This window comes from Dipodomys ordii, unplaced genomic scaffold, assembly GCF_000151885.1.
Source record: "Dipodomys ordii isolate 6190 unplaced genomic scaffold, Dord_2.0 Scaffold16, whole genome shotgun sequence".
NCBI classification, from domain to species: domain Eukaryota; kingdom Metazoa; phylum Chordata; class Mammalia; order Rodentia; family Heteromyidae; genus Dipodomys; species Dipodomys ordii.
This window is the reverse complement of record NW_012267232.1, coordinates 14,747,502-14,764,519: the sequence shown is the minus strand read 5'-3', so window position 1 is coordinate 14,764,519 and position 17,018 is coordinate 14,747,502. Positions and strand designations below refer to the sequence as shown.

At 37.3% G+C, this 17,018-nt stretch overlaps 1 protein-coding gene across 1 annotated transcript in view; it reads right to left on the bottom strand.

Moving 5' to 3' along the window:
- The window catches only part of Fbxo33 (F-box protein 33), a 38,919-nt gene that overhangs the window by 6,552 nt on the left and 15,349 nt on the right, over nt 1–17,018 (bottom strand). The window contains exon 3 of the mRNA XM_013012232.1: nt 1,036–1,146. Coding sequence (XP_012867686.1) covers nt 1,036–1,146 — 111 coding nt within the window. The remainder of the gene's footprint in view (nt 1–1,035; nt 1,147–17,018) is intronic.

The window sequence follows — 17,018 nt, the reverse complement described above, 5'->3', positions numbered from 1 at the left end:
CAAAAAGAAAAAAGCCGGAAGTGGCGCTGTGGCTCAAGTGGTAGAGTGCTAGCCTTGAGCTGAAGAGCTGAGGGACAGCGCCCAGGCCCAGAGTTCAGGCTCCACGACCGGACCCCAAAAAAAATTAAAAACAAAACAAAACAAAACAAATGGTGCTCCAAAGGCCAGTAAAAGTGACAATCCTAAGCCAAAAAGGAAATGTAATATGCTTAATTTAAGTAATAAAGTTAAAAAATTAAGATTTGTTTTCATCACACTTCTAGTTTAATGTTTATGGACCAGTTATTTCTAAAGACTGGTGCATACTAACTGTTTAGCAGTGTGTCTGAAAACAAATATTCGAATGAAAATTTATATCTTATATAACAGAAACTCAGTATATAATTATTGAATATAGGTTATAAACTACTACACAGCATGGATTTGGATGTTTACCACAGCATGGAGACTATCTGTCTCCATATTTATAAATATATGTATATATAACATATGTATTATATACATATCACACATATATCACATATAGCTTCTCTCTCTCTCTCATAGATCAAGCATCCACAGTACAACACTGAATTCTATACAACCTGAGCACTTACGATTTTCCTCAGAGATGGTCTCCTTGGAACCTTATACCAATAATTTACTGACTGACCACAGCACTGCATTGTTAAGACATTTCCAGGATATAACTGGGCATTGGTGTTTATGCCTGTAATCCTAGCTATCAGCTGAGACTTTGAGGAATGAGGTTTGAAGCCAGTCTAACCAGAAAAATCGGACAGACTCCATTTCAACTACCCAGCAAAAAGCCAACTTGGAAGCATGGCTCAAGTGGTAGAACATTACCAGGGGGCAAGAAAGCAAGAGTGATTCTCAGTTCAAACTCAGAAATAGTGGGGAGGAAAATAAAGAGAAATTTCTAGGATAAACATATGTCCATTTTTGAAAACAAGGATTATTACTCTTGATTGTATAATTTTTCAGAAAAAAATGAGAATGATTATTATATAATGCACTGCTTACTATGTAACTTACTGTTTAATTTTTTTGCCATCTGGGTCCACCTTGCTGAGGTATGTATTTGACAAATTTCCTTGTTGTTGTAGTACGCTTATGTCTCCGAAAAGACTAAACTTCTGGAGGTTTCTATAAGAAAAAATATTTAAAATGGCTCTTTAAATGATTAATACCTAAAATATAAATATTGACACAGTAAAAATATGCAAAAGGGATATTCTAGAAAAGTTTCCACCTTAGAATCTAAATAAGAACATCCAGAGTGCTGCATACAATAAAATCACATGAATAGAAGAGGTATAAGCATTAGCGGAAGGTAACCTGGGTATAAAGATTGGTTCAGAAATTCACTGCTTCTATGGCAGTGACAAAACCTCTTAAAGCCGGGACTCAACTTTTCACCAGTAATAACTATAGCTAACTTCTACAGCTTAGGGATTAGTAACAAGATGACATATGAGGAACTGTATCAGTTCTAAGCTCTACATAGATATTAATTATGATATAAAAGTTTCTCAAACTACTTAACAAATACTCTAAAGTGAGGCACAGCCCTGAAGCTATCTTTTAATTAAGAAATACTGACTGAAATCTTCTCTGATTTTTGTTTGTCTGTTTGTTTGTTGGTAGGTCGTGGGGCCTGAACTCTAGGCCTGGGCACTGTCTTTAAGTTCTTCAGTTCAAGGCATGCGCTATACCACCTGTGTCACACCACCACTTCTGGCTTTTTCTGCTTATGTGGTGCTGCGGAATTGAACCCAGGGCCTCATGCATGCAAGGCAAGCACTCTACCACTGAGCCACCTTCCCAGTCCTCTTCTCTAATTTTATGATGAAATGTAATAGTCAATAAGGGTGAAAATTTATGTAAAGTTATTTTTATATCAATTTAAGTATAACATGCTTCACTAATAGCAAAATATTAAGTGAAGTAGAAAAAGTGAGTAAAAATAGTAACCATTACATGGAAATAGAGTACATTTATAGCACAAAAATTATGGATAAAATGTTTAATCCACAAGTGATGAAAAGATTTCAGTAAGTGAAACACAGAAACAACTTGCCACATCATGGATAGTCCGAAACACCAAGAGAAACCGTGAGTACCCCACAAAAGACATCCTCCTTCCCCGAGAACAGCATCTGGAAGGAAATCTTTCTCTACCCAAGACAAATGCCATCTTTGAAACTGACATAGAGCCTGCCACAGTAGCTGGCCAGTAGCATGGGCTGAAGAAGTGGCAACATTTTTCAAGAGGGCAAAGCAATCGGATACCCTTGCACCTCCCTTACTGGGGGAAAACAAAAGACATGTCCAGGGAGAGGTAGCTTCCAAGGGAGTAGGGGATGGGGGAGGCAGCCTCTTGTCAGCAAACTCAACACCCCAGACATATTGCAGCTCAACCTGTAGCTAGCTGGGCACTCTGGAATTACAAAACCAAAAGTCTGTAAAATCTCACTGGGAAAAAAACTGGACAGACTGTAAAAGCTGAGGACAGTTTCAGGCTGGACTAAAAGGAGGGTCTCAGAAGCTAGCTCCTCTGGGGAAAGCCCCTGATTCCAGACACACACACACACAAACTCTCTTGCAGCGATTATAAGCAACAGAAAACAGCTACCTTCTTCCTGCTCTACCACACAAAGCAAATTTCCCCTCTCACTAAGCTAAGGCTGGGAAGAGGCATACAAAGACTCCAAGTTTGTAAGGCAGAACTTTTTTCGGTCCTCTCAAACTGGTTTGAGAACTCATCTGTCCAAGTTAGGATCACACAGGCCTGAGTATGGGAATCTAGGTAACAACCATACCTATATCAAGAAGGCTTCTGAATTCAATTAAGCCACAAAGAAAGCTGACAACTGTAAGGAAACAGACTCCACCAAGCTGAATAGTGAACACGGGGAGACTCAAGATCCCACAAACAAATTGGAGATTTTTTTCTTCATTATTGCTGCTCTGTTTAGTCCTAGATATACAGTCTACAGTGATTACTAGGCTTCTTTCTTAATTGGGTGCATACTTAATTTCAGATATATATATATATATATATATATATATAGTCGGTTGTGGGGCTTGAACTCAGGGCCTGGGCGCTGTCCCTCAGCTCTTCAGCTCAAGGCTAGTGCTCTTCGAGCTACAGAGCCACTTCCGGTTTTCTGGTGGTTTATTGGAGATAGGAGTCTCACGGTCTCTCCTGCCCGGGCTGGCTTTGAACCTCGATCATCAGATCTCAGCCTCCTGAGTAGCTAGAATTACAGGCATGAGCCACCAGCGCCCGGCTCAGCTATATTTTTGATTACTTAATTTTCTATTTCTCTACCCATCTTAGTATTTTAAATTATTATATATTTTTTTCTTTTTTTAAACTTTGGTTTTTTTGAATCTATGTTTTAATTCTCTTCCTTCTGCTCCCTTCCTCTATACTTATTTGCTCTTCCCTCTATTTTTCACTATATCATCTTAATTTTTCTTTAAATTCGACTTTAACTGGTTTTCCTTTAATTCTGGTCCTCCTGTCCTTCCTTTTCTTTAGTCCATTGTTCCTTGTCTGTGAGTTAGTCTGTATTTGTGTCCATTTTGACTGTGTCTAAGTGGCTCATCATCCTTTTGGCTACAACTATATATAAGCTCCACTCCTGAATATCAATATCCCTCCCCAAACAAAGAAAAGGAGAGGTAGATAGGGGAATACCTATCTATGATTTTGAACCTCTAAAAGTCTGTGCAATTACAGGGCTCTGGGTTAGTTTTTGTCTTAAAATTGTGTTCTGCTGTGGTATTTGCTTTTGTTTCCCAATGGGCAGAACCAACAACACAGGAGATACTTAAAGACTTACTACACATAGAAAACCAACAAGAACACGATATTGGCAGAGAAATGGACCCTAACCAGAGAATCAGATGAATATAGTAAAAATTGATGAGGCACAATCCCTAAGAAGGTAAACAACATGGCAGGAAATACCAAACACCTCTTAGTCCTAACTCTAAAAACTAATGGACTTAACTCTTCAATTAAATGACATAGACTGACTAGGTGGATCAAAAAGCAAGATCCAATAAACATAGTTGTGCTGGTAGTTTTAGTATGGTCTTGTTTGTGATCATTCAGGTAAATTCCCAAAAGTGGAATTGCTGGGTCATAGGGGAGTTCTATGTGGAGTCTTTTGAGGAACCTCCATACTACTTTCCAAAGTGGTTGAACAAGTTTACACTCCCATTAACAATGCAGTAGGGTTCCCTTCTGGCCACATCCCTTCCAGCATCTGTTGTTATTAGAGTTCTTGATTATAGCCATTCTAACTGGGGTGAGGTAGTATCTCAATGTTGTATTTGCATTTCTTTTATGGCTAGTACCAGCACAATTATGTTTATTGCAGCATTATTTACCAAAGCTAAGGTATGGAACCAACCAGATGCCCCTCAGTATATGAATGGATCAAGAAAATATACACAATGGAATTCTATGCCTCCATAAGAAAGAATGACATTGCCCCATTTGTTAGGATATGGAAAGACTTGGAAAAAATTATATTAAGTGAAGTAAGCCGGACCCAAAGAAACCTAGGTCCCATGATTTCCCTTATTTGCAATAATTAGTATATATCTGAAACAAGCAGAAACGGTCAGGTAAGTTGATGTTAGGCGAAATAAACCCCAAGATAAGGACTCAAATGTTTTTTCTTTCTTGCTATTATTTTTAACATATTTATAAAATATTTCTTTGTTGCTTTGTATGTCCCTGCCCCATGGTAGAACCCGTTTTCACTGTATTTGATGTTGGCATAATTTGTGGAGGGGAAGGTGGACCCATTACAACAATGAGATGTACAAAAACGATGTTCGAAAAATGAACTTAACAACTTCGGCGCAGGGGTGGGTAAACAAAGGAGGTAACGATGCTTGATAAGAAATGTACTCATGATGGGAAGGGATAGGAAGGGTAAACAAAGGAGGAGGCTACAATGCTTGATATCACTATCTTGCCCATGTAATTGTAACCCCTCTGTACAGTATTTTCACAATAAAAAAAAGGGGGGAAAAAAAGAAATGTACTCATTACCTTGCCCATGTAACTGTAATCCCTCTGTATGGTATTTTCGCACAAAAAATACGAAGAAGAAAAAAAGCAAGATCCATCTATCTGATGTCTTCAAGAGAAATATCTTGCCCACAAAAAACAAAACATATTCTGAAAGGCTAGAATAAAATCTATGAAGTAATGGCCCTCCATAAAAAAGGCAGGATTTGCAATTCTAATATCAGATAAAGTAGACTTCAAATTAAAATTAGTGAGACAAAGAAGGATGTTACACGCTAATAAAGGGATCTCTCCTATAGGTGGATACAGCATTTATTTATTTAAATTTTTTTGGGTCCAGTCGTGGGGCCTGAACTCTGGGCCTGGGCACTGTCCCTCAGCTCTTCAGCTCAAGGCTAATGCTCTACCACTTGAGCCACAGCTCTACTTCTGGCTTTTTTCTTTTTGCTTATGTGGTGCTGAGGAATCGAACCCAGGATTTAATGCATGCAAGGTAAGCACTCTACCACTGAGCCACCTTCCCAGCCCCAGGATACAGCAATTCTACACCAAATGCCAGAGCACCCAATTTCATCAAACAAATACTACTTACCCTAAAAAATCACACATAGATCCAAAGACACTGATTGCTGGTGACTATCACTTTTGGCTCTTGATCAACCTGGCAAAAACTCAACAGAGTAATCTCAGAACTAAACAACTGCACAGACCAACTAGATTTCATAGGCATCTACAGAGTATTTCACCCAGCAGCATCAGGATATATGTTCTTCTCGGCAGCACATGGAACATTTTCCAAAACAGATGACATTGTAGGTCACAAAGCTAATCTGTAAATTCAGATATATTGAAATGATTCCCTGCATTCTGTCTGACCACAACAGAATAAAAGTTGAACTCAACACCAAAAGCCACCATAGAAAATTCTCTTAACTCATGAAGACATTGCTGAATCACCAGTCACTGACTGAAGATATGAAAACAGGAATCCAAATGTTTATGGTATTTAACAAAAATGAACACACAAAATACCAGCTCCTTTGGGATACAGCAAAGGCAGTAATCAGAGGGAAATTTATAGCTCTGAGTGCCTACATTAATAAATTGGAGAAATTGCAAACTAACAATTTAATGATACACCTTAAGCTCCTTGAACGAGAGCAACAAATCAAACCCCAAACTAGTAGATGACAACTAGTAATTAAAATTAAATCTGAAATAAAGAGCCCCCCCAAAATAGAATCAATTAAAAAAAAAGAGAACACACCCAGAATGGGAATTTCACGACAGAAACAAGGAAGACTCAGAACATTATAAGGGAATATTTTGCAAACCTTTATACTAACAAATTAGAGAATCTGGAAGAAATGGAAGAATTTCTAGCAAATACTGATACACCCAAACTAAACCAAGAAGATTTAAAACAATTAAATAGACCAATAACAAGCAATGAAATTGAAATGGCAATAAAAGACCTCTCATCCAAGAAAAGCCCAAGACCAGATGCACTCATAGACAAATTCTATAAGGCCTTCAAAGGAGAACTCACTTCCTTATTCCTCAAACTCTTCAATGAAATAGAAAGGCAAAAATCACTACTAAACTCAGTCTATGAAGCCAGCATAACCCTCATCCCAAAACTAGATAGTGACTCATCAATGAAAGGGAACTATAGATCCATTTCTTTGATAAACATCAACGCAAAACTTCTCAATAAAATTCTGGCCAACTGGCTTCAACAATTAATAAAAAGAAATCATATACCTTTGATAAATGGAATTCATTCCAGGGTTGAAAAGCTGGTTCAATATATGCAAGTCAATTACTGTAATTCAATACACCAACAGGAGCAAGGACAAGAACCACATGATCATTTCATACATGCAGAAAAAGCATTTGATGAGAATCAACACCCCTTTATGATAAAAGCTCTAGAGAAGCTAAGAATCCATGGAACATTCCTCAATATAATTAAAGCTGTATATGACAAACTTAACAGCATTATACTTAATGGTGAAAGTTGAAAAGATTTCCTCTAAAATCAGTAATGACACAAGGATGTCCGCTCTCTCCACTCTTCTTAAATAGTATTGGAATTCCTAGCCAGGGCAATAAGGCAAGAGACAACCATAAAGGGGATCCAAATAGGGAAAGAAAAAATAAAACTCTTCCTTTTTGCAGATGACGTAATTCTGTATTTAAAGAACCCTATAGAATCCTCCCCCAAAATAATTGAGCTGATCCAAAACTTTGGCAAAGTAGCATGATACAAAATTAACCCACAAAAATCAATAGCTTTTCTGTATGCCAACAATGAGAAGAGCAAGACTGAAATCAGGAAGCAACTCCTTTGTAATAGCCTCAAAGAAACTAAATTAATTTAACCAAAGATGATGAAAACTTTAAAAACCCCAAAAGGAAATTAAAGCAGACTTAAAGAAGTGGAAAAACCTCCCATGCTCCTGGATTGGAAGGGTTAACATTGTGAAAATGGCATTACCGTTCAAAGCTATCTACAAATTCAAAGCAATACCTATCAATACCCCATCAACATTCTTCAATGATATAAAAGAAACAATCCAAAAATTCATATAGAATAATAGAAGACCCCAAGTAGCAAAAACAATACTTGGCAGGAAGAACAATGCTGAAGAATAACAATATCAAATTTCAAACTTTATTATAAAGCCATAATTATAAAAACAGCTTGGAGGGGCTGGGAAGGTAGCTCAGTGGTAGAGCTTGCCTTGCATGCCTGAGGCCCTGGGTTCGATTCCTCAACACCACATAAGCAAAAAGAAAAAGGTCGGAAGTGGTGCTGTGGCTCAAGTGGTAGAGCACTAGCCTGGAGCTGAAGAGCTGAGCGACAGCAGCCAGGCCCAGAGTTCAGGCCCCACGACCGGACCCTCCCCCCCAAAAAAAACAAAAACAACAACAACAACAAAAAAACCAGCTTGGTACTGGCACAGGAACAGGCCTCAGGACCAATGGAATAAAATTGAAGAGCAAGAAATGAACCCATAGACCTATGGCCTCCTAATCTTTGATCAAGCAGTCAAAAATACAGGATGGAAGAAAGCTTCTTCAACAAATAGTAGAATTGTCCATACACATGCAGAAAACTGAAGTTAGATCCTTATATACCACCCTGCACCAGAATCAATTCCAAATGGATGAAAGACCTGAATGTAATATTACAGGGAGGAGTAGGGAAAACACTAGGGCTCCTTGGCACAGGTTGAAATTTCCCAGAAACACAACAAATCAAAGAAAGGCTGTATAAATGGGACTGTTTTAAACAGAGTTTCTGCAGGTCAAAGGACATAGTTAGCAATATAAACAGAAAGCGCACAGACTGGAAGAAAATCTTTACTAGCTATACATCAGACAAGGGAGTTATATATAAAATATACTTAGAACTAAAAATATTACCCCCCAAAAAAAAATTCTCAAAGAAAACAACCACATGAATAAGTGGGCTAATGATTTCTACAGAGACTATTCTGAAGAAGAAATAAGAATGGACAATAGACACATGAAAAAATGTTCATCTCTGGCCATATAACAAATGCCAATCAAAACAACATTGAGGGGATGGGAAGGTGGCTCAGTGGTAGAGCGCTTGCCTTGCATGCATGAGGCCCTGGGTTCGATTCCTCAGCACCACATAAGCAAAAAAAGCCGGAAAAAAGCTGCAAGTAGCGCTGTGGCTCAAGTGGTAGAGCGCTAGCCTTGAGCTGAAGAGCTGAGGGACAGCGCCCAGGCCTGTCTACCACTGGACACCCCCCCCAAAAAAAAAACAACAAAAAAAAATTGAGATTCTACCTCATCCCAGTTAAAATGGCCATTATCAAGAAAACTAAATAACAGATGCTGGTAGAGATGTGACTAATAGGGAATGCTACTATGCTGTTGGTAGGAATGTAACTTGTTCAAGCACTCTGGAAAGTAGTATGGAGGAGGTTCCTCAAAAGACTAAAAACATAGAGCTCCCCTATGACCCAGCAATCCCATTCCTGGGCATTTACCCAATGACCACATACAAGGCTACACTAAAGCTACCAGCACAACGATGTTAAGTGCATTGTTATTTATGATAGCTAAGAGATGGAATCAACACAGATGCCTCTCTCAGTGGATGAATGGATCAAGAAAATGTGGCATATATATACAATGGAGTTCTATGCTTTCATCAGAAAGAATGACATTGCCCAATTCATAAGGAAATGCAAAGACTTGGAAAAAATTATACCAAGTGAAGTGAGCCTGACCCAAAGAAACATAGGCTGCATGTTTTCCTTTATTTGTAGTAACTAGAGTATATCTAGGATATTCTTAGCAGAGGATCACAGTAGTTCAATAGCTACATGCATATGATTATACAAAATGATGCTTATTGAAATGACTCCAAGAAATGGAAACAAGTGTTATTTATTTATTTTTATTTTTTAGGTCCAGTCGTGGGGCCTGAACTCTGGGCCTGGGCACTGTCTCTCAGCTCTTCAGCTCAAGGCTAGCGCTCTACCACTTAAGCCACAGCACCACTTCTGGCTTTTTTCCCCTGCTTATGTGGTGCTGAGGAATCGAACCCAGGGCCTCAAGCATGCAAGGCAAGCTCTCTACCACTGAGTCACCTTCCCAGCCCAAGTGTTATTTTTTTAGTATACTGTTTGCAGTTATTTTTTCTTTTCTTTTTTTTTTTTCTATTTTGGTTTATTCCATGTTGTCACTGTTTTTGATTTCTGTACCTTTTGTCTTGTATATAAGTTTATCTGACTTGGGGAAGGGAAGGGGAATCTCAGAAGTGGTAGGACAAAGGGTGAACAAATTCAACAGTGTTACTCACTAGACTCTATGTTGGAAATTAATTTTACAATGTGGGGGGAATGAAAGTGGGGGGAATGGGAGAAAATGAGGGAGGGGATAACACTGTTCAAAAAGAAATGTACTCAATATCTTATATAACTGTAACACCTCTATACATCACCTTTACAATAAAATTAAAGAAACCATCAATATGAAAAAAGAGAAAAATACCATTTTTTGATAATATATCCCATGTCAATAACTGTAATTTTACTGAAAATCTGATAATTCTTAAGAGTTAGGTTAAGGAATACTCAGTAATACATGTAATTATTTCAAACAAATACTCCCAGAGAATACTTCTCCCACACATATGAAAATATGTCTTAAGGGTAAGCAGGAGTTAAACAGGAGAAAGAGTACATGGCAGGGAATGAAGGTACCTAGACGAGAAGGGAGCTGAGTAATCAGCAATTCAGAGTTAAGAGAGAAAGAGGAAATATAAAATAAAAAAGGCTATAAACATAGACAACATTCTGTCAAAGAAAATGTTTTTTGCCTTTGCATCAATGACATGGTCCAAAATGGTTTCAAGCAAAGTATAACATAATTAAATTTGTATCTGAAAGGTATTATAGCAATACAGCAGCCTATAAGGAGGGTAGAACCAAAATGAAGAGAAAATATAGTATTAAAGTGAGTTGTTAGTGATAGAGAAGAGAGAATTCTTTTTTCATTTGTCTGTCATGGGGCTTGAACTGTGGGCCTAGGCGCTGTCCATCAGCTCTTCAGCTCAAAATTAGTCTTCTACCACTTGAGCCACAGCACCACTTCTGGTTTTGTAGTGGTTAACTGGAGATTAGAGTCTCACAGAATTTCCTGCCTGGGCTGGCTTTGAATCTTGATCCTCAAGTCTCAGCCTCCTGAATAGCTAGGATTACAGGCTTGGAGACAACTCTTGGAAGCCTCCATGTACATATGTACGTACATACACATACACACACACACATATATATCCATATACACACTTTTTGGGGGGGAGGGGGTGCAAGTATTGGAGCTTGAATTTAGGACCTCTCTCATTCTTGTTTTTGATCAAGACTGAGGTTCTACCACGCCTAGCTTCTTGCTGATTAATTGGAATAGAGTCTCTCAGATTCAGCAAGGCAAGGAGTGACATTGTAAAAAAGAAGATTCTCTCAAATTTGTTTGCTGCCGGCTGTACTGAAACAGATCTTCAGGTCTTAGCACCCCCAAGCAGCTAACAGGCATGAGCTACCAGCACTTGTATCTACTTACTAAGAAAGGAAAATGGTTACAAATGGGTGTTGGATTCTCTACCTGAGGTAGGAATGAGAGTGGCAAGAATAATTCCTATTATTTCTGGATGGTAAGATTGTATATATGGTCAAGCTATTCACGGGTACAGAGATTATTATAAATAAGCAACTAGAGGGTTTTTGGATGCATGCAGAGGTGAAGTAACGAGGTAGTGTTTTTGCACAGTGTTTTGCTTGAGATAAATTTAAGAACAGTCAAAACATTCTAAGCTTGGAAATAAAAGAATGAGTCTAAAAGGAAATTCTGACTACATAAAAATAAAAATCCTGATATTCAACTGCATACTTCACTAAAAGTGCTTACCAATATGGAAAAAAGAGTTACAAATGCTATTTATATATTTATATATAAATACATCTTAACCCCCAAATATTTTTATATATAAACATATACAAATTTCTTTGAGTATATTATAAACTATTTATAGATAAATATGTATACATTTACATAAATGATATAAATTTTCTGTAATACACAAAATCATGCCTTAGTAAAGATTAAATAGCTCAAAGATATTTTGGGGTTATCCTAACAGCTTAAAAACAAAAAGGTCATATTTCACATAAATTAAGTATGAGACCAAAGTCTGATATTCTTTAATGGAGTACAACAAAACAAAAATCCAAGACTTTTTGATAATATAAAAGAAATAATATTGGCATGCAATAAAAAAAATTATCTCAAAGGGAAAAGTGACTCCAACTTCAAGGAAAATGAAAAAGATGAAGGAATTAACAAGGAACTTAAACCAGGTATTAAAAATATACTCAGCTAGGGCTGGGAAGGTGGCTCAGTGGTAGAGTGCTTGCCTTGCATGCCTGAGGCCCTGGGTTCGATTCCTCAGCACCACATAAGCCAAAAGAAAAAAGCCTGAAATGGCACTGTGGCTCAAGTGGTAGAGCGCTAGCCTTGAGCTGAAGAGCTGAGGTATAGCGCTCAGGCCGAGTTCAGGCCCAACAACCAGACCCCCCCCCCAAAAAAACCAAACAAACAAAAAACAACAACAAAAAAACTCAGCTGGACATTGGTAGTTCATGCCTGTAATCCCAGCTATTCAGGTGGCTGAGATCTGAGGATTGTGTTGGCCTGCTATGAAAGTCCTTGAGATGCTTATCCCCCAGTTAACTGTCAAAAAACTGGAAGTAGAGCTATGGGCTAAAGTATAGAATGTTAGCCTTAGGCACAGAAGCTAAAGGACAGTGCCTAGGTTCTGAGTTCAAGCCCTAAGTCATGGACATGGTTACACACACACACACACACACACACACACACACACACACACACACACACACACACACACACACACACACACACACACACACACTACTCCATAAGTACTTATCAATCAAAGACACAGGAAGAAGCAATACTGTCCCATTTGTCAGTTACAAAGTAATTTGCATAAAACATTCTAAAAAATAAGTGAAAAACATCAGGGAAAAAGAATTCAAAATATATAAAGAATTCCTTTTTTATTGGTCCTAGTACTAGGACTTGAACTGAAGGCCTTGAATGCTCACTTTCTCTTCACTCAAATCCAGTAAGCAAAAAATTGAGCCATACCTCCCATCAAACTAATTGGAGGTAAAATTTTCCAAGTAACCTCTTATCTCCAACTAGAAGATAAGAGTTTCAAGGATCTGACTATCCAGGTGAAACCATGATTCTCATATCTCAGCTGGTTAACTTGCTAGGATTACAGATGTGAACCACTCATGGCTGGCTATATAAAGAATTCTTATTACTTAATAAGACCAACCAGCTAATGAAAATATGGGTAACATTTATAGATATATTCATGAAAAAAATGAATAAAATTGCACACTGAAAAGATGCTATTTCTGACATCAGGGAAATGAAAATTAAAACCTCAATGAGATAACTACTCGCACACATAAGCAAGGTCTAAAATTAAAAAGATTGGCAATTGTTAGTGAAGATAAGAAGCAACTAGACCTCTCACTTCTGGGAAAGCAAAAGGACACACATTGAAAATAGTTTAGTGATTTCCTCTCTTTCCTTCTTCTTGTCTCCACTGGGGATTAATTCTTGCCTCATGAGTAATAGGCAACCACTAAAATTTTCTAAAATGTTAAATATACATCTATGGGGCTGAGAATGTGGCTTAATGGTAGAATGCTTGCCTAGCATGCATGAAGTCCTGGATTTGATTCCTCAGTACCACAAAAACAGAAAAAGCCAGAAGTGGCACTGTGGCTCAAGTGGTAGAGCACTAGTCTTTAGCACACAGAGGCTCAAGGACAGGACCCAGGCCCTGAGTTCAAGCTCCAGGACCAGGGGGGAAAAAAGATACATCTATGTTTTTGGGCTATTTTTTTTCTTTTGGCTAACATATGATCAATAAAAATGAATGCTATTTGCTTTTTTCTTTTCAGTATCTTCAAGTAGTTGTACAAAGAAGCTGTCATTTAACAAAGAAGTCTATGAATGCAATACATTTTGATAAATGTCACCCCTTTTAACATTCTTACCCATTGCTTACCTACCCACTTCTTAATTTTGTAGGGTATACATTGGATTCTTGACTGCATTTTCTGCCTCTTCTCTTCACTGGTCTACCACTTTCACCTTGATTCCACCTGCTTCCTGGTGTTTTATTTTGCTGAACTTTGATTTTGCCTTTCTGAGGAATTACATTATTTGAGATCTCCCTTTAATCTACCATATTTCAGTTAACACACTTGTATACCCTTGCACACCACCCAAAGTATTTATGAAGATACATTTAGGATATGAGCCAATTCCAGGCATTTACTCAAGAGAAATGAGAGCACACATGTATATAAAGAACTTATGCAAAAGTTCAAAGCAACTATATTCATAATAGGACAAAACTGGGAATAATCCAGATATTCAGCTAGAGAACAAACTAATCATGAAAAGACTCACACAACAGAAAACTCCATAGCAATAAAAAGAATGGAATACTTATGTGTATTATAATCTGGATTTATAGCAAAAGCACCATTAATGATCATATTTATTATATGATTCCATTTATGGAATTTTCTAGAATAAACTTAAAAAATTTAGATCACAATGCTCCATCAGTGGCTCCTTAGGACCTGTGACAGAGGTAACTGCAAAGGGACTTGAAGGAACTTTTTTTTCCTTGTATGAAAAAATTTTCAATCAATTATGAGCCAATTAACATTTGAGAACTTCTATGACTAATATTTCCTCTTCTTATGTAAAATCAGGTAATTAAAAGGACCAATCTCAAGTATAACCAAAGACCATAGTATGATTTATGAGGACTAGTAATGTCTGCATGCTTCACTATAAAACTAAAGAAGTGTTCCTCATTTCTCAAGGCAACATAGTAAATTGGATCACACATATTTTCCTGATCTAATTGGCTGAAATACAAAGTGCCTTCCAATGGCACTTTTTGTCCATAGAACACTTTCCCATTATTTTTTCTTTTACCCTCAATATCCTTGTTGAGGTAGTAAGGAAAGGGAGCTAGAAATTTCTATTTTGCACATGAGAAAACTACATGAATTCAGACCACTTGGAGAGGATCTTTCAGACTGACAGAAAATGTTCTGTATTTCAATTGTGGTGAAAATTTATAAAACAAAATCACTGAGTAACCCTTAACTATGAGTGAATTGGGTTGGGAATGTAGGTCAGTGATAGAAAATTTTCCTAGTATGTTCAAGGCCATGGGTTCAATCGCTATCACAACAAAACAAAAAAACAACAGTGAAAAAAGTGTTCAGTTAAGACACAAGAAGACACAAAGTAATGATTTAAAAAGCTATGGATTACTCTACAGTGTAGTAACCATTTTTCCCATAAATTAAAAACAAAAGAAAACAAAAAACTTATTTGTCATTTTGGCTTACATTATCACCCATATTTTGGGGTTATGTCTTGAAATTCAACAGTTGCAGCACATCCCTACATTAGTTTATCTAATTTTTATCTACATACTAGTTTATCTAATTTTCTCAGAGTTTCTAAGATTTTTAGTATTAATACTATTAATGAGAACATTTTCAACTTTAAGATTATACAAAGTAACTGATCTTGGAATGATGAGTTTAAGTTTTTCATTGATTGTTTTCATTTATGTAAATTTAAGCTGAGTTACAGAAGCTAAAAGTTAAGATTTGGAAAGAGAATGAAAAGTAGTGTTATTCCTAACTGCCCCCTCCCCACCCCTCAATATACCCTGATCATGTCTGTTCCATCATGAACATGATATACTTACAATCTGAACATTATTTTTTTGTTTAGGTCTGAGACCAAGACTCAACATGGTACTTAACACTTTGCTCACTGGCTAGCACTCTACCAACAAAGCCATGCCTACTACACTGTACTTCTGTTTCTCTTTGTAGTGGTGAGGATCCAGCTCAGCACACTAGTTATGTGCTAACCTTTGAGCTACATCTGCTACTCTTTACTTTTTACTTTTCAATGTCAGTGTTGTTTAACTTAGAAATGGTATAGATGTACTTTCTGGGAGAAGAAGCACTTGGCTTCTCAAAGATTAAGGACAAACTATCAGAAACACTGACACAGGCATACAGTCCTACAGGACTATTTTTAAAAAATGAAACAATAAAACAAAACAGTGGGGGAAAAATTGGGGAAAAGGATGAAGCTTAGCACAGTGGTGAGTGTAACACTTGTCCAGCATGTACAAGGCCCAGCAGCTGATTCTCAGAAGCACAAAAAAAGAAAAAGCCTTAAACTCTATAGATCTACATATACGTACTGGCTACATTTCAAATGTAATATTTACTACATTTACCAATGTATATCATTATCCACATAGCTGCCAACTTCTAAGATTTATGTCCCTCCATATGTAGTTAAGGAGGACTTAGCACACAGCCTACTAGAGACTAATGTAAGAACTAAAAGTAAGTACTTTTCTGTTGGGAACAAAGCTAAATTTATTTTAGGACTAGGACTTCAGTGTTTACCAATCTGCTGTCAAGCCTTCAAATTCTTTTGAAAATGCCTTTTCAAAAAAAAGTGCACTGTTGGGCTGGGAAGGTGGCTCAGTGGTAGAGCACTTGCCTTGCATGCATGAGGCCCTGGGTTCGATTCCTCAGCACCACATAAGCAGAAAAAAAAAAGCCGGAAGTGGCGCTGTGGCTCAAGTGGTAGAGCACTAGCCTTGAGCTGAAGAGCTGAGGGACAGCACCCAGGCCCAGAGTTCAGGCCCCACGACCGGACCAAAAAAAAAAAAAGATGCAGAATTACAAAAATAAGAAAACTGATGCAGAATTACAAAAATAAGAAAAATGGAAATCTTGAAAATGAATAGGTAAATCAAATAAAAATTCAGAGGAAAGCATCACCAATAAATAGATCAAACAATAGAAAGGATACCAGGGAACAAAGACAAGGTTAAAGAATGATTATATTCACATAACAACAAAGAAAAAGAAAAGCAATCGTGGACAAAACTTTCAAGAATTATAGGAGACTAAATCTAAGAACCCTTCAAGTAAAAGAATAAGTTGTAATTTTAGTTACAATGTGAAGAGCAAAGTACAAAGTAAGAATACTAGAAGCTACAAGAGAAAAACATAACAAATGCCTTACATAAACAAACTCATCAGCATTACCTCAGATCTCTCAGCAGAAACACTAAAAGCCAGTGAAGCATGGAATGGTGTATTTCAAGCCCTCAAAGTAAATACTAATCAAATTTTCTTCTAGCCAGCACAGTTACCCTTTAAAATAAGTGAAGAAATAAAGACTAAGGCACAAACTAAAACAAGTCATGACTACTAAGCCAGCATTACAGAAGATACATAAAGGAAATGTA